General features: G+C 50.9%; 1 protein-coding gene across 2 annotated transcripts in view; it reads right to left on the minus strand.

Annotated features, from left to right (window-relative positions):
• Positions 1–15,751, minus strand: part of FBLN1 (fibulin 1) — a 73,123-nt gene extending 57,372 nt beyond the window's left edge. For both annotated transcript variants that reach the window (XM_021710965.1, XM_008055167.2), the window contains exons 1-6: positions 15,588–15,751; positions 8,157–8,292; positions 6,074–6,245; positions 3,191–3,250; positions 1,180–1,281; positions 419–556 (exon numbers count right to left, since the gene is read on the minus strand). In XM_021710965.1, the coding sequence (XP_021566640.1) occupies positions 419–556; positions 1,180–1,281; positions 3,191–3,250; positions 6,074–6,245; positions 8,157–8,292; positions 15,588–15,733 (754 nt within the window). In that variant the 5' untranslated portion in view covers positions 15,734–15,751. The remainder of the gene's footprint in view (positions 1–418; positions 557–1,179; positions 1,282–3,190; positions 3,251–6,073; positions 6,246–8,156; positions 8,293–15,587) is intronic.
• Positions 15,752–18,710: the final 2,959 nt, after the last annotated feature.

The following is an 18,710-nucleotide window of genomic DNA, read 5'->3' on the forward strand; positions in this document are numbered from 1 at the left end:
TTTTTTTTTTTTTTTTTTAGACAGCACATGTGAGCACCTGAAATTCACCCTGGTCTTGTTTTTAACTGATCATGCACTGAGCCTTTCAGAAATCCAAATTTGCCATAATTAACTCAGCACTGTAAGAAGGTAAGTCTTTCTTAAGAGCAGAACTACCAGCACTAATGTCAACTTTTTAAACATTCTGAATGTTACTGTCAGCCCTATCACACTCCATCCCCTCTGTCCACACACTCCCCATATCGGTCAAGCAGGTAAAACCACCTCCCTCCTGCAGATGAGCAGGCAAGCGTCCAGGCAGCCACGTGGGGGCGCAGTACCCCAGAGCCCAGAGCCTGGAGCCCGAGGGCACCTTCCCCCCCACCTGCTCTGTATCTACCCAGGGAAAGGAGGTTTTTAGACTCAGAGTATGCTGTACCTTTGCAGTTATTGTCCTCTGTGAGCTCATAGCCAGTCCCGCAGCTGCTGTCCCGCTGGCAGCGGAAAGAGCCCACTGTATTGATGCAGGACTCTCCAAGCCGGCAAGCGTGGGCGCCCGTGATGCATTCATTGATATCTAGGAGAGAGCAAGGCCACGCAGGAATAACAAGAGGAACAAACGGATGCTCATGCTTTCTCAGAAGCAATGTGCCAAAAGCCACCATGGAAGTGGTTTCCTGCACCCATTGAATCACCCACTCAAACTGAGTGAGTCCGCCAATCACCCTATCACCCAATGGGGTGATTCATCACCCAATCAAAAGCAGTGATTTCTCTCCCCCTGTTAAGTCTCAGGTCTGTTGCTCTTTCTGAGTAAGTGCTGGGCCTGGACTAAAGTTATGTGGTCCTCAAGAACCCCATGAGGGGACCGGCATCTTCCTCATCTCCCTCATCTCACACATAAGGAGGCTGAGGGATATGCCCAAGGCTACTCAGCAGATCCTGGATCTGGAGCCTGGTTAGACCCTAAATTCAGTTCTCCCTCCCAAACCCAGTGTTGATATTCTCCTGGAGGAGAGCCTTAGATGGGGGCCACCATATGCCAGCTCCAGGGAGTATCAGAAAAGCAGTCCTGGGCTCTTGTCCACCTGTGAATAGGGCCAGGGTTGAGGAAGGCAGGCCCTGCTGAGACCTCAAGCACAGGCCTCTGTGCATGGTAACCTGCCGGTCCTGCTGGCAGCCAGACCCATAGACATTTACCTTCACAGGAGACACCATCGGGCAGCAGCTGGTAGCCCACGAAGCATGAGCAGACCACCTCATCTCCTGTGTCACGGCACTGCTGCTTACAAGGCCCGCCACCTGGAATCAGAGCAAGTGTGAGCTAGGCTGGGTGAATACCAGATACCTTGCAGGGGTTTTCTAGCTCTGTTTGGACTAGGTTAGAGGAAACACCTTCCAGGCAAACTGACACAGGAAGGCAGGCCCCCCGGGCTGAAGCACACCCACAGCCCTCATGGGAGACCCACAGGGTTTGGCTCTGGGCAGCCCCAGGAGCTGCTGTTTGACAAATCAGGTGATGTACAGGTGGCCTCTTTAGGTTATAGTGGAGCTGAAAGGGGCAAGGCATAGAAAAGCTTGCCCCCTGCCCCAGCCATGGACACTGTAGGAGTGCATTCCACATAGGAGGCCAGGGCCTGAACACGCATGTGAGACCCCCACGCAACTCTCAAGCTGGCCCCACTGGCCCTTTCCTAGTGCCTCAGTTCCAGGGACCACTCACCTGGCTGGGGCTACAGCCTCCTCTAACCTGGTCTCCCTGAGCCTTCCCAGTATCACCCTGAAGACCCACACTTCCCATAGAGCAGCCAGAGTGAGGCTCAAAGCGCAAATTTCAGCTTATGGTCATTAGTTATCCCTGCCTGTAAATCTTGACTGAGGGAAATAAGCTCTTCTGGTTCTCAAGGAGAGAGGAAAAATGGGCAAATCTTATCAGCAAGATCAACCTGGGAAAGACCCTATGAGATACATTTCTTTCTTTCTTTCTTTTTTGAGTTGGAGTCTCACTCTGTCGCCCAGACTGGAGTGCAGTGGCTGCTCCCGGCCACCACAGCCTCGACCTGCTGGGCTCCGGCGATCCTTCTGCCTCAGCCTTCCAAGTAGCTGGAACTACAGGCACGTGCTACCACGCCTGGCTAATTTTTGATTTATTGTAGAGATGAGGTCTCACCAAGTTGCCCAGGCAGGTCTCGAACCCGTGGGCTCAGGCAATCCACTCACCTCACCCTCCCAAAGGCACAGGATTACAGGCTGAGCCACCAAGCCCGGCTGAGATACATTTCTAACTGCTGCCCAGGGCCTGTGGGGCCCTGCCTGCTTCTCAGGCCTTTCCCTACGTCCCTCCCCTTCCCCCCCCCACCCACCAGTGCCCAGTTGCTGTGGGCCTACCTCTTCCACATGGTGTCAGGTCTCCACCCTGCTGTGCAAAAGACCCTTCCAGCATTATTTTCCTGGCTAATCCATCCTCCTCTGTTGCAAACTTTCTCCTAAGAAGATACTCCCACATCCCCCAGAGATGAGTCCCAGGCTTTTCTGGGGGCTCTCTGTCTATTCCTTCCTGTCCCTCCCAGGCCCCTGTGCCAGCTATAGCTGACCACATGATTTTGAGATTAAACTGGCTCCCTAATTAATGCCCCAACCACAGGGTAAGCCGACAAATGAGCTTGTAGAGCAGACCTGCTGGTCTAGACATGCCAGAATGTTCCGCAAAAGAGACACAAAATTTTATCACATGAAAAACAGGCATGCAAGGCCCTACTTACATTAAATTCTTTCAATTTTGCAAACATCTCCCTTGTGAGACAAATGAGTATTGCCATTGGGGATGGCATTGTGGCTGGGCTCCAGGGACACAGAGGCAAGGCCTCCCCTGAGGGACTCCCAGTCACCTTCTCAGAGCGGGGAAGCTAGGTAACATGCAAGTGGAGCCAGCAGTGGGAGACGGGGGTGATTTTTAACACCAGCTCTCACCAGAACTCCCCCTCTGTAAGCCCACCTCTGCCCCTCTCCCTCTCCAGTCCCTGAATGGGAAAGGAAAGGTCAAGAATCCATAGGAGGGGCGGAAGTGGTTCCTGGCCAAGGGCACTTCCCAAGGTGAATGGAAGCAAACCCTGAGACTCAAACTTCCAATGAGATATCATCATTGACCTTCCTTGGGATTGAATTAGCTACCAGCGGCTCACGGATGTCCCAGGGTGTCCCAGGGTCTCACCTCGGCAGCGGTCATTCAGGTATGGGTCCTCTTGTTCCTCTTCCACCTCAGAAATCTTAGCTGAGGGGGAAGAGACCAAGTCAGTTGCAGTGTTCCCTCTTACCTTAGAAGAAACTCCAAACATCCTCTTCTCAGGCAGTAATGCCCATCTGTAAATCTTATAAATGGCTAAGTGTTCATTTCATACTTTTAAAAATAGAATTACACTCATAAATGTTATTAAATCTCTATAAGATCAATTGTAACTAAAGGAACACAAGCACAAAGGTCTGTAACCATGAACTTCATGCTGAGTGCTGTTATATAGCCTAAATTATTCGACTGTCTCAGCAAACACAGTCATAGCCTTGCTATCAACCAAGATGCACCCTCCAAATCTGAAACAATGCAAGCGGCAAAAGCTTAGTGTTGTGGGCTAAACTGTGTCCCCTGACTGACTCTATCAAACCTTTGTATTTGTTTCTAAAGGCTTACTCTCAATTTCTTACTTAACATATTTGTCACAGGTCAGTACTGGTCTGGAGACCCTCTGCATGGCCCCTCAGCAGGACACAGTGGGCCTGCAGGACATGATAGCAGCGGAAGGAAGGTGTGTCTGTGACTGTGTGAGGAGGAAGATGGGAAAGCCCTCCCAGAGGCGGGAGCATCTGAGGAGTCTGGGGCAGGAACTGAAGCAGATAAAAGGCGAGAGAGATAAAACATCTGGAGTCGCAGAAAAGCCCAGAGATCGCTTACGCCTCAGACATAAATCAGTGAAAATCCTCCCCAGAGACACAAATCCTTTCCTGGGATGAATCGTTAGGGTTTGTTTAATGTGAAAATGTCATCTCTGATTTCAAAAGCCAAGGAAGGAGCTGGAATGTAGTTCCAATCCCCTTGATGATTGTGACATCTGAAATCAGTTCAGTGGCATCCATGGGGCCCTAGACTTTAAAAATTAAGAACAAAAAGGAAAAGATGGGTCTATTTGACCCAGGACCCCAAAGCCATCGGGTTCGTGAAGTCACAGCAATGGACAGCCAGATTTAGAGATTACAAGTCAATGAGCTCTTCCCTTTTAACCCCCTCTAGCACCTTCCTTTTTTTTTTTTTTTTTTTTTTTAACAGAGGGGAACAAAGCTCCGACAGAAGAGAGAAAGGGCCCAAAGTCACACAGCAAGCTTGGGCAGGGCAGACTCCTACATTTTTTCCAGGATTATTTCTTTCTGAGATGGCACAAGAAACCACTGCATAAGTGAAAGAGATTCCTAGACAACCAAGAAATTTCCTGAACCATGCCCCAAGGCTTTGGACAAATGGAGAGTGGGGAAGAACAACTGGTGGACACACAGCTGGGAGCTCTCTGGAAACTGCCCTTGGGGTCACATGACTCTTTGCCGAGTGTCTCTTATTTGAAAGAGTATAGCCTGCTATTAACTATTGATGCCCACCCCTGCCTCCCAACTATACATCACTGGCCAGCGGTTGGAAGGCCAGGGTTCTCCCTCCTCTGAATGTCAGTCATGTGACTTTGAGCATAAGATCCTCATCTGAGAACCGAGAGCAAGACCGGCCACCCATGCTGCCCAGGGCTGTTGGAGGGACAGGGTGAAATCGTGAGGGTAGATGCTTAGGGAACCAGGTGCTGCGCCCAACACTTTACATTTTCCTACTCTGTCCTCCCAGCAGCTTTATGGAGTAGGGCTGCAATCATCACAGATGAGGAGACTTAGGGCCGGACATGAATGCAGACTTACCCAATCAAGGGTCCCAGGATAGTGGCTTTCAGATGAAGTAACAAACATAAAATGGTTCTGACAAGTGGACTCAGTCTGTGCCGAGTTAAGACAAGAGTAATGTGTATGTTCACATCTGCTCACGTTGCCCGTGATGGTTAATTTTTTTTTTCTTTTTTTGAGTTAAGAGTCTCCCTCCATCATGGAGTGCAGTGGCACACTCACAGCCACTCCAGCATCGACCTGCTGGGCTCAGGCAATCTTTCCACCTCAGCCTTCCAAGTAGCCAGAACTACAAGTGTACTCTATCACACCCAGATAATTTTTTGATTTACTGTAGAGACGAGGGCTCACCAAGTTGCCCAGGCTGGTCTTGAACCCCTGGGCTCAGGCAATCCTCTCACCTCGGCTACCCAAAGTGCTGGGATTACAGGCGTGAGCCACTGCACCTGGCCTTTTTAAAAAAAATTATTTTAGAGTTGTAAGGGATATGTGAGGATTTGCTACATAGGCAAATTGTGTAAAGGCGAGATTTAGGCTTGTAGCGAGCCCTCCCCCTCCCCCAGTAATAAACATGGTGGTTGTATGCGCCTTATCCCCCCTCCCTCCTTTAGCAGTACCCAGCATCTGATGTTTCTGCCTTTGTGCCTGCATGTCTAGTGTTTAGGGCCCACTTATACGTGAGAACACACAGTATTTAGTTTTTTGTTTCTGTTATAGTTCACTTAGAATGATGGTCTCCAGCTGCATCCGTATTGCTTCAAAGGACATGGTTTTGTTCTTCTTGATGGCTGTGTGGTGATGGTTAACCTGATGTGTCAGCTTGGCTAATGGTACCCAGATAGTCAATTAAACACTAATCTAGATGTTACTGTGGAGAAACTTTAGGCTAGACTAAATTTTAAATCAGTGGATTTTGAGTAAAGCCGATAATGTGGGTGGGTCTCACCCAATAAGTTGAAGGCCTTAAGAGAAAAGGCTGACCTCCCTAAGAAAGAGGGAATTCTGCTAGGAATTCAGCTGCAACATCATTCCTTCCCTGGTCTCTAGCCTGCCAACTATCCTGTAGCTTTTGGACTTGCCAGCATCCACAACCATGTGAGCCAATTCCTTAAAGACCAATCAGTCACTCTCCCCCTCTCTCTAAGGGAAGGGAGGAGGAAATTACCTGTTTCTTGGAGGTCCCCGACGTCCCCAGGGGCAAAATCTGCAGTCTCCTGGCCCTTGACGCAGCACGCCCGGAAGACCAGTCCACACTGGTAGCCGACCATGAGGCTGTACTCGCAGCTCTGACCCTGGACCTGGGCCGCCCTCCCTAGCAGACAGCAGTGGCAGCACCTCTGCAAACACAGGTGGAGACTCCAGATGGAAGAGTGGGACAGACGGCCCAGCAGGGCCCATGAGCGTGCTCAGGGGACACCTCTCTGATCGCCTCGTCCATGCACCCAGGACAGCGATGACTCATGTCTGACTTAGATACCACTTCTAAATGTGGGCAGTAAATACCAAAGCAAGCTGAGGCCCCCTGAATCTTCTAGGTTCTGGCTTTGAAAGGAACCTTAAAGGGCCTTGCACCTTCCTCCTCTTCCCACCCCTGATACGCGGGTATCCTAAGAAGACACAGAACTAGCCAGAAAGCCTCCAGCAGGAGCCAGGGACGTGGGACTCTGCCTTCACGCCTGTGGAGGGTGACAGGTCTTCCAGGCTACTTACTCTAACCCCCTCTGTGACCAGAACATTCAGGGAGCATTGGTTACCTTACCAACCTTTTGAGGTATGATAATCTTCCCCAGAAACACAAACCACTCATCTGCCAAAGTGATCTGTTAGAATGTTCCATGCTTTTTTCCACATCCCCCTTTTCCCCTCAAGTCTGGGGACACGGGCACAGCTGTCTGCCAGGTAGACAGCAGCAGCTGGGCCCCAGCCCTGCCCAGGGGTCAGTCACTGGATACACTTCACAGCCTCCCCCTGTGAAAGCCCACGCAGGCCAGGTGGCTCGGGACCCTCAATTCTTCCACGTGGAGTCTCCCTCCACGGCCCAATCTGTGGTGGAGAGAGAAATCCCCCAAAAGGAGTCCACACACCCTTCCTGGAATCCAGACTTCATTCAGACTCTTGCTCCTTGAAATTCCTCCACAGCTTTCCTAACTAGGAATGGGAAAGCTTCTTCCAGGGAACACACTGTCGTCATCTGGCACCTCTAACGGAAGCCCAGCTGACCAGGCGAATGTTGCCAAACCCGAGTTTCTCCTGGCCTGAGCTCCTCCTGACCAGGCTTGTTTTTCTTCCTCAGTGGGTGGTAAGGGAGGGACGCCTAGACACCTTAAGTTTCCTCATGGTGTTCAGACCAGGAATGCAACCAGGCACTTCTCTACCCCAGGCAAAGATGCAGACCTTCCACAGCCATGGTGGCCCTGAGAAACCTGCCTGGACCTGGGGTCCTAGGAGTGCCCGGGGAAGGGGATTACACCATTTATTCAGAGCTTACCTTTGGTGCAGGACTCCCTCTAGATCCCTGACATGACTGTTGACAGGCCATTTTGGAGTATGGGCCTTTCTGAATTTCAGTTTCCTCCTTTAAGGTGGTTATGGAGTTTATCAGAGGTTTATGGTGTTAGCAAAGGACTTGGTCAAGGCCCATTTTTGGTTCTGGGCCCTCCTGACCAGGCTTGTTTTTCTTCCTCAGTGGGTGGTAAGGGAGGGATGGCCTGGACACCTTAAGTTTCCTCATAGTGTTCAGACTAGGAATGCTACCAGGCACTTCTCCACCCCAGGCAAAGATGCAGGTCTTCTACGGCCATAGTGGCCCCGAGGGACCTGCCTGGGCCTGGGGTCCTAGGAGTGCCCCAAAATGGCACAAGAATGGGAGCAGAGAAACTTGAGGCCCTCCTGGGTGGGGTGGGGTGCCTGCTCTGAACTGAGAAAGATTCTGAAGACCCCAGATGTCCCCTGCATTCTGCCTAAAGCCTAGGGACAGGTGGTCCTCAGGGCAAGGCCAGCTCACTTCACCCTAATTCCGCAGTGTAGGGCTGGGTTCCAGGTGTCCTCCAGAGTTTACTGACCAGACTGGAGGAGAAGGAACACTTAGGTTGTCCACCTCCCTCCCAGGCTGGGCAGCCCCTGCTGCTTAAAAGGAAAGGTCAGCTGGGGTGGGAGGTGTCAAAGGACAGGGCTGCTCAGCTGAGAGGGGCCTGGGTCCGCTGGCTAGCAGGAGAGGGCAGAGGTCCCTTACAGTGTCCAGTCCTCACCTTCACAAACATGGCCTCCAGGCTGGAGTTGTCACCTTGGGACATGGCACAGCTGTCCTGCTCGTTGGCTAGGTTGATGCCTGTGGCACAGTGCAGCTCCTCCAGCTGGTTGTGGCAGCACTGCTCCCGGACCATCCTGCGGGTGGGGGGGGTGGGCTGGGTCAGAACTCTGCATGTGAGGGGCCTCCCACCAGCACACAGGGTCCAGGAGCAAGAGTCCCTCAGGGATGGGGGCTCTCTCATCTTTGGGCATCCCCTCCTCTGCTCTCATAGACACACAGAGAAACACACACAATGTCTGGTATATAGAAGGTGCTCAATAAGTGTTTAGTTAGAAACACTGAGTGCAGGCCAGGTGCAGTGGCTTGTGCCTATAATCCCAGCACTTTGGGAGGCTGAGGCAGAAGGATTGCTTGAGTCCAGGAGTTTGAGACCAGCCTAGGCAACATAGCGAGACTTCATCTCTACAAAAAATCAAAAAGTTAGCTGGGCACAGTGGTGCTCACCTATAGTCTAAGCTACTCAGAGGCTGAGGTGGGAGGATCGCTTGAGCCCAAGAGGTCAAGACTGCAGTGAGCTGTGATCCTGCCACTGCACTCCAGCCTGGACAACAGAGTGAGACACTGACTCAACAACAAACAAAACCACATGAAGAGTCTGGGGGTCAGAGTCAGGAGACCCAGTTCGGCCATTGGAGTGGCCGATTCACCCCTCTGAGTTGGGAGCCTCACCCACAGAATGTCTCCACCCATTTGAAAAACAAAAGCCAGCTGGCTGCTGACTCAGAGCCAGACCCTCTCATCCTTTTATCAAGTTAAATTCTCCATGCTCATCCCCATTTTCCAGGCTCAAGAAAACAGCTCCAGAGAGTTTTGTGAGGTACTAGCCCCAGGCTGCAGAGTGAGGGATGCTGGTGATGATGGCTAGGCCGTGGTGCCCACACCTTCCAGTCCTGCCAGGCCCTGGGGAAAGGCTCTCAGAAACCAAGGGCTTGTATAGCAGGAGGGCCATGACCTCCCGGAATCCTACCTTAAACACAGTCGTGGGGCTGTGACAGCTCAGGGCACGGGCTGACCCTGCAGGCGACCGAGCAGGAAGTGTGTGTCACAGGTGGCTCCCAACCAGACCCGAAATAACCCCAGCTTCGGCCAAAGCCAGCAAGGGCAGGAAGAGCCGCCCAACCTGCACCTCCCTGTGCTGCCAGTCAGGCTGCCTCTGTACATGGACAGCCGCCCCCAGCCTGCCCTTCCTTCACCCCTCTTTTGGGGGACTTGGAGGTCTGCACCCTGCTTCCTGTGTGTCTCCAGAACTGTCCTTGGGCTCTGATGGATTTGTCTATACCGGGCTCTTACACATGTCAACCATGCTTTCGGTGGATTTGCAAATAACAGGCATTGCTCTAAATTACCAGAGAGAGGAACCAGACACACATGCACCCATCCAGGCAAAAAATATTGGCTAACAGAAAATACCAAGTGTGGGAAAGGATGTGGAGAAATTGGAACCCTTGTGCATCGCTGGTGGGAATATAAATTGGTGCAGATGCTATGGAAGACAGTTCCTCAACAAATTAAAAATAGAATGATCACATGATCCAGAAATTCCACTTCTGGGTATATATCCAGAAGAACTAAAGGCAGGGTCTCAGACAGATATTTGTACACCCATGTTCATAGCAGTATTATATACAATAGTCAAAAAAGCAGAAACAACCAAGTATCCTAGGCAGCCCAGGGTGCCCAGCTGCCTCGGGCTCACTCGTTCCTGTCTCACATTCACCCTCTGTTGGCCTCATCAGCATCCCACATTTTTTTTTTTTTTTTTAATAATTAATCAGTATTTTTATTATAGTTTTGTGGGGTACAGTTAAGGGTTAGGTGTACAATTACGTTTCATTCAGACACCCTGTTGATAAGAGGTGTTTTCCCAGCCCCAGACAGATATTTGCTACTGTTAATCCCCTCCCCCTCCCCCCCATAGTTTCCCAGTACCGTCAGTCATTTTCTTATAGTATTACATTGGATGTTCAAGGTCCATTATATGAGTGAGAACATGTGATATTCTGATCTTTGTTTCTGTGTGAGGTAGCATCCCACCTTTAAATGCCATCTCCATGCTGACAGCACCCTGCTTCTCTTCTGACCCAACCTCTTCCCTGCACTCCTGATCAGGTCCCCAACCAACCACTCAGGTCTCCACTTGGGAGAACCTGACTCTGCTCTCCCAGCACCCACAACCCTCTCTCCCACGCCACCCCTTCTGGTCCAGGCATCCCCATCTGTCCAGCTGCTCAGAGCAAAACCCCAACCACCACTCAACGTCCAAATAGTAACACAACCTGGTGATCTGCCTTCAAGTCCCGTCCTCAATCTGCCTATGTTTCGCCACCTTCCCTGCCACCACCCAAACCACTGACCTCTCCACCCGGGATCGTCAAGGCAGCCAGTCAGTCCCTTAGCAGCTGCTTCCACCTCCTTCGATCTCTCCTCCACACAGAGTCTCTTTCACCCACTCATCTCTGTTCGAACCTCCCACAGGTCTCTCGTCTCACTCAAAGTCCGTCTCTTAAATGATCCCCCTTTGACTTGTTCGAGCAACTTAGTGAGCCCCCGTCTATACAAAAGTCAAAAACTTAGCCGAGCATGGTGGTGCATGCCTGTAGTCCCAGCTACTCAGGAGGTTGAGGCAGAAGGATCACCTGAGCCCAGAAAGTCACAGTGAACTGTGATCATGACACTGTACTCCATCCTGGACAACACAGTGAGACCTCGACTCAAATAAACAAAACAAAATGGCCCTCACGCCCCCCTTGGCCATCCTAGAAGCCCTCAAACCTTGTGTCTTCCCACCTAGCCCCACCCTCGCTCAACCCACTCCAGCTACCCTGGCCCCCTTGTTGCTGCCCTGTGATGACTGCACAGTCTCTCCTTTAGGCCTCTATGCTGGCTGTTCCCTCTGCCTGGAACACTCTTCCCACATTCCACACGGCTCACTCTCTGGCCTCCTCTGGGTCCTGGCTCAAATGCCCCTTCTCAGAGAGGCTGTCCCCAACAGCCTCTCCCTGACTAGAAGCCCCTATTTGTTTTTTTTTTCTCCCTGACGGCGCATGTTACCTTCTTACAAACCATACAATTTATTTATTATTTAATTTTTTGGCTGCATCCCCTGCAGAATGCCACCTGACGAAGCTAGGGGACCTTTTCTGTTTGCCCACTGACTTACCCACATTCACCCAGAACAGTGCCTGGCCCCTAGCAGGCCCTCAATAATAGCTGTGAAACCAATAAACAGAGGGGTCCAGAGGAGCGCTGGACTGAACATCCAGTTGGAATCTGCCTTGGGTTTTGACTCGGAGTGTCTCCAAATTCCTCCAAAAGACACTGAAGCATTCGTGGGTTTGATCTTACCCCAGGTTTGAGGTGGATTTAGTTCTGAATGCTAAGGAACTGAGACCCTTTGGGGTCAAAATGATGCATGCATCAGGAAGCATCAGGGCAGGCAGGTCCTGACTACCCCAAATGTGTCCCTATTGAAGGTTCAAGTCGCTTTGCCCTTGCTTGGCTAGAGCCCTGGTTGTAGAGAGGTTGGCTCCTCCCTCCAGTCCTCTCTGAGTCTCTCACATGCCCAGGGGAGCCAAACCCCTCCCCCTGTTTCTTTGGGCTTCACAGAACCCTCAGAACCCCCTACTTTCAACTCCTGCCCAGGAGGGCTGGTCTGGGGCTCTCCTGGCCATGTTATTTCATCTGCTTCTTCCTGAGCATCGGGAGTCAGCAAAGGCTTGCTGCGTGAACCCAAACTGAGAATTTTACTTCAACAAATGAGCCTCACAGAATGCCACTTCAAAGAGGAAACATGATGCTAAAGCAATGGCGTAACCAAGTGGGCGATGTTCTCCATTTCTCGCCCCCTTTAAATATTACTAGTAAGAGGATTCTTGGAAATAGAATTTAATTTCTAATCAGCTCTCTCTCTTGCCTGCCTTCATTAAAAATGATACTATGCCTTGGGAGGCCAGGGTAGGAAAATGGCTTGAGCCCAGGAGATCAAGACCAGTCTGGGCAGCATGGCGAGACCTCATCTCTACAAAAAAATAAAAAAACTAGCTAGGCTTGGTGGCACACACCAATGGTCCCAGCTACTCAGGAGGCTGAGGCGGAAGGAATGCCTGAACCCAGAAGGTTGAGGCTGCAGTGAGCCATGATAGTGCCACTGCACTCTAGCCCGGGCAACAGAGTGAGACCCAATTCAAAAAAAAGATACTACGTACCAAATTCATTAGAGAATCCCTATATCAACACAACTGAACTGTTGGCCATGCCCCCCACACACAACCCTTGCCTCCCCTAGCACTGAGCTCTGATTGTGGAGCTCCAAGTGACACAGGGCTCGGGGGGTGGAGTCTTGGTCACCTGAGAATCCCCCACAGCGGCATCAATGCCTGCATGTTGAACTCTTGGGTGAGCTCTGTCTCACCATGAACCCAAGAGCCCAGGTTCCGCCTCTGATCTGCAGATTATATGAGGTTCAGATGTCAATGTGAATAGGGCAAAGGGCAGGGATGGAGGGCAGCAGACAGCACCCAGGGCCACAGGACACTGGTACTGTTAGAACCAGACAGCTCAGTGGCTAACTCACTAAGCGGTCTCAGACAGGTTTTCGGGTCCTGGCCTGTGTGCCCACTGGGATGAACAAACTGACCTCCCAGGGTCTCAGTGAAACAAAAGGCCAGTCATTCACATTTGGTGACCCTTGAGTGGTATCCTTGGCATTCAATAACATGTTGTGGAGATACTGGGATAAAGGTACACTATCCAACCAGCCAGAATGTCCTTAGGCCTCCCGTAAGGATGTAAGCACCACCAGAAACAAGTCGAGGCTCCACGAGACCTAGGACCTGCATCCTTGCCTCCCGCAAAGAGAGAATAAACTCCCTCTGGGCCATTCTGATGATATTTCCTACATTTCAGGGAATCTCTTAATGCATCTTTAAAATTTACCCCTGGCAGACTGCAGATCATAAAACAAATGTCCGCTGCACAGATAAGAGGGTATTTTCTGTGTACTCTAGGACCCATCAGAGATTAGAGATAATTCTAAAACTTAGCAAAAACATCGGTGAATAGAAGTCAGTAATACATTTAGTAAAATGTATACATGTAACTAAAATCCAAGATCACAAGCAGGGCCCAGAGAGCTGCTGAATCTGTGGCCTCAGTTTCTCCATCTGTACATGGAGAGGCTTGACTGGCTGCTGACCCACTTTTGAAGTCTTTGATTTTACAACAGTGGCTCCCTGTTAGGGGATGAATTGTTCCCCCTCCCCGCAAAATCCATCTTTTGAAGTCCTAACTCAGTACCTCAGAGTGTGACTCTATTTGGAGATAGGGCCTTTACAGAGGAAATTAAGGTAAATGAGGTCACTAGGGTGGGCCCTAATTCAATAAAACTGGTGTCCTTATAAGAAGAGGAGATAGACACAGACACACAGAGGGCCACCCATGTGAAGACACAGAGTACAGGCAGCTATCCACACACCAGGGAGAGTGGTCTCAGGAGGAACCAACTCTCCCGACACCTTGATCCTGGACTTCTGGCCTCCAAGACTGTTAGGAAATAAATGTCTGTTGTTGAAGCTGCCCAGTCTGTAGTACTTTGTTATGGCAGCCTAATATACTCCCACTGTTTGGCTTTGTGGTGCTGGTTTCATATGTCATCTGTGATCATTATAACAGTCCTGAAACGGAAATATCATGGGTCCTGTTTTACTGAGGTTGCAAGCTGGCTGAGGTCACCCAGCCGGAAATCCAGCCCAGGATGGTCCATCTACCCAGCCCTTGTCCTTCCAGGAGCCAGGCTAGCTCTCTTTGGAGCAGGCTGTAAACAGAATGCCTGGCACTGAATGCCCAGCCTCACTGCAGAATTACCAGGGACTGTCCGACATCTCCAGCGCTATGCCACGAGCCAGGATCACAGTTCACACTCATTGGATGCCCCATAAATCCTGACTGCGTGGTCTTCCAGGCAGTCCAAACTGTATGATTTTCTTGCTTTCTCTCCCTTTTGTTTGGTCTATAATGCTTTTGACTTTTCAAGAAATTCCTCAGTCAGGATTTATGTCCTCCGTCATAGCTGGCAGGCAGCAGTCTGTGATCACCGCCAACACCAATGCAAATGTAGGTGAAGAGGAGAATGAGACATCCCTGCACATTCTTTCCATGACGGCTTTCCACCCGCACCCCATGGCTCCAACTGTCAGAGTCTCTAAGACGTGGACTAAAGGCAGAGAAGACAAATGGCTGCCAAAGGCTGGATGCTTTCAGACTCCGCCTCATTGACATGTGCTCAGGGTTCAGATCCTCACCGACTCATTTACCAGCTGGGCACCAGGGAAAGCCCAATTTCCTCATCTATAAAATGGGATTCATAATAAGGTTACATGACATAATGCATGTCAAATGCTTGGCACAAAGTAGGTGCTCCATACGGGTCTGCCAGGAATTTTACTTTTTCTTTTCTTTTCTTTTGAGTTGGGGGTCTCACTCTGCCATCCAGGCTGGAGTGCAGTGGCATGATCATGGCTTACTGCAGGCTTGACCTTCTGGACTCTGACGATCCTTTTACCTCAGGCTTTTGAATAGCTGGGACAATAGGCACACACCACCATGCCCAGCTAATTGTGTGTATTTGTGTGTGTGTGTGTGTGTGTGTGTGTGTGTACAGATGAGGTCTCACTATGTTGCCCAGGCTGGTCTTGAACTCCTGGGCTCAAGCAATTCTCCCACCTCAGGCTCCCAAAATTGCTGGTATTACAGGCGCGAGCCACTACGCCAGGTTGGATTTTTACTATTATTTTTATGATGACCAACATTACCTATTTGCATTATTATTCTAAGCTTACATTGTCCCCATAATGTCAGGAAACTGAAGTCCATTTAGGGAGAGAAGACTAAAAACCGTCAATCCAGATGTTGGCTACTGCATAGGGCCAACAACTGGTTGTGGAACTCTTCCCTCTGGGCCTGGTTCATTAGCGCTTTCGGGGTGTGCGGGCGGTCCATATTTCCATTTGCAAAGCACTTCCAGTCATATGACCGCCTCTGCACTCTACAACCATCCCCTTTTCTTAGGAGGAAACTGACTTACCCACTGCTGCCCAGCTGTGATAGGGCAGCTGCAAACACAGTTCTTGTTTCCAGCTCAGTGAAAGGGACAGATACCCCAACAATCATAGGGTGGGGCAGGGAGGGTGGGCCGAGACCCATGGGTGTACAGAGGAGAGAGCAGCTGATGGTGGGAGGCAGGGGTCACCCACCACACCACCCACAGCCTGGGCAGATCTCCCTGGGGGTCTGGCATACACTATGCTTCCCTCCCCTGCTTTCCTCTAAAGGTACATTGTTCTGGTAAGACGGTGGCCACTGGCAAACATACCTGCATTCTTTGGATTCCGAGGCATATGGCAGCGAGCAGTCCTTCTGCTGAGTGGCCATCCGGTGTCCGTCTGCACAGCAAGCTTCCATGAAGGTGTCTGCACCCACTGTCCAGGGAAGAGAACGAGCTGATGGGAGGATCACCATTCACCCCATGTAGTCCCCGTCCCCACCCCTCAGCCCAGCTGCACCATCAACTGTGCTTCCTTAGGTCTCGACTAGAGCATCAACCAGGTCTGAAAAGGTGGTGGGCACAAACATCCTTTAGTGACTCTGCAAACCAGTACTGGAAACTCCACCAAACCCTGCTGGGAGCACCCATCCTGCTCCTTCCTGGAAAGGCCTGAATGTTCAACTGGTGCCTTGTGAAACCAACTCTGACAGAGCTGCTGATCAGCACCTGACGTCCCGGCACACATGGGAGGAACCCCTGCTCTAGCCACACGTCAGAGACGCAACTCCTGCCCAGAAGGGGTCCCTGCCTTCACAGTCCAGTGGGCAAGGAAGACAGCAGTCAGGGCACAAACAACCTGCCTCTTTCCAGAGGTGAGACTGGAAATGAGGGAGCGGACTCAAAATGCAACAAGCCAAGTCAGATAAGAACCAACGTTTCTAAACCAGCTTCTGAAACCTTCATCTGTGTTCTCTCCTTTCATCTTCATAGCAATTTGTAAGGAGGGCATCAGTCCTCACACTACAGATAAGGAAACTGAGGCTGGTGATAGTTTTTGCCCTTTGTTTGCCACAGACCCTCTCTTCTACAGAAACGGAGATCTGTAAGAAGTTTGGTGAGAACAGGGCTGGCAGGGCAGGGAGCACTGGTTCAGGAGCAATAGACACCTTGGTGTACTATCTCCTGCTCACAAAAAGACTGATAAAAGGCTCACAAGTGTCAAGCAGATGGCCACGCCCTCACAGCTGGACAATGGTCCAACTGAGTTGGGAACCCAGGCTCCATCGTTAATCCAGGTCATGGCCTCAGTGGGCACCCCTCCAGCCCTCAGCTCACAGGAGGGAGAAGTCCCAAGGGAGGAGCAACCAGGCACCAAGGTGCCCACATACTTGGTTCTTAGCATATGGGACTTATGTGCCAAGAAACATTTGCTCTGACAGTCTCAGCTGCTAGGCAGGTCACCTCTCAGCAGGAAATTACAAAAAGGGGCTTTAAGAAACACCATGATTTCTTCCTAACAGCTTTCCAGAGCTCCATGGGATCAATCCCACCACACTTGGCAGTCTTTCTCAGCACGTATTTTTTAGCTCATTATTCTTCCAAGGCTGGGCCCTCAGAGTGGCCCCAGAGGGAGGCTTGCTCTTGAGTGAGGCTGACACTTCCTGAATCACCAACTTTAACTATTGGCTGTCAACAACCACAAGCATCTCTATAGTCAAACATGCATCTAGAACATGTGGCCCATGGACACCCTATCCCTCCATGAGCTGAGGCTGCACTGGGCCATTTCACATACCCAGGAGGGAGTCTCACCTAGACCCAAGATCTCCAGTGACAACCTCAGGGCTTTTCCTTTTCCCCAGGGTTTCCAGGAACTCAGAGCTGCTTTCTGCAGTGAAAGGTGTACTCACGCATTCTTATTCTTGCCAGGCACCCTTGGGCAGGCAGGAGTCCTGCTGTGATGTGGGTAAGGTCCATCCCACAGCAAAGCCCACCAGTCCCCTGCAACCTGGCCACTTGGCCCATCCCCCACTTCAGCTGTCCCCTCTCCATATTTCCCAGTGATGCTGTTTGGTGAACGTGGAAGATTCACCAGGAGCTGGAACTCACATCAAATCATCTGGAGTCACGGGTCTTCCAGCACCAAAGCATGTGAGTCATCATGAGTGAAAGCCATATCATTTGGGTTTTTTTCTTCTTTTTGAGTCAGGTTCTCACTCTGTTGCCCAGGCTGGCATGCAGTGGCACGATCGCGGTTCATTACAGCCTCCACCTCCTGGGCTCAGGTGATTCTTCCACCTCAGCTCCCCAAGTAGATACTGGCTATGTTGCCTAAACTGGTCTCAAATTCCCGGGCTCAAGCAATCCTCCCACCTCAGCCTCCCAAAATGCTGGGTGACATGAGCCATTCATTCATTCATTCATTTTTGCTCAATTCATTGTTTAAAAAGCATTCACAAAACACAGGATCTTATCTGTTACAGATAAAATATAGCTATTGTTTACTCCCAGATGACCATGAGGTGACCTAGCCATCTGGTCTAACACCTAGGCTGCTCTCCCCTACACAGCCAATCCTGGTTCCCCACTCTGTCTCTGGCACTCCTTTCCCTCCTTTCTCCAGCCAGGCCCACTCAGGTCCCCAACTGATAGTCTCAGCCCTCATGTCTCCTCGAAGCCCCTCTTTGGTCCTGGCCTGCCTCCCGTGCTGTCTGTCACCTCCTCTCTGAGGCCAGCCTGCCCATCCTGCCTGGCTTAGGTGTCCCTCTGCTCCACATCACTACCTTGTGCACGGCACATACCTCACAATTCTTTAACACTGTTTGTCTGCCTCACCCTCCCAACCATAAATATCTTAAGAGCAGGATCTGTCTCTGGTCCTCGTATATCACGGCAAAAAACTCTATGTGTAGCAGCTACAGAGTTAAGTAGAAATAGTGTAAGCTTTGGAGCCAAACAGCCTTGGTTTCCAATCCCAGCCCCAACACTTTCTTGCTCTGTGACCCTGGGCAGGAGGAGTCACCTCTCTGAGCCGTAGCTTCCCCCGTGGTAACATGGAGCTCACAATACCTTTGCAGAGTTGCTGAGAAGATAGATAAGTTTATAAAGCTCCAAGCACATAGTAAGCACTTCATAAATAGTGGCTGGATTATGTGTGGAATGATCAATGGGGATTTACCCACCACTGCCCGAGAGAAATGGGGGCAACAAGGCCCAGTGCAGGTGTGCGGAACCCCCGACAGGTGAGCCAAGCCCCAGGGCTTCCTCTGGACTCTGAGAAAGGCTCACAGGTGGAACACAGACTCCCATGGCCCCCAGCAGGGCAGGAACTTTGTGCCAGAGCTGTAGAAATAGTTTGGACATGCTTCCTGCTGGGGAACCTGGGCACTTTGAGCCTTATTCTCAGCGGGACAATCCAATGCTAAGCCCTTCGGGTCAGTCTGGCAACTT

This window comes from Carlito syrichta, unplaced genomic scaffold (genome assembly GCF_000164805.1).
Source record: "Carlito syrichta isolate Samal-C Ts95f unplaced genomic scaffold, Tarsius_syrichta-2.0.1 Scaffold301761, whole genome shotgun sequence".
In the NCBI taxonomy this organism is placed as follows: domain Eukaryota; kingdom Metazoa; phylum Chordata; class Mammalia; order Primates; family Tarsiidae; genus Carlito; species Carlito syrichta.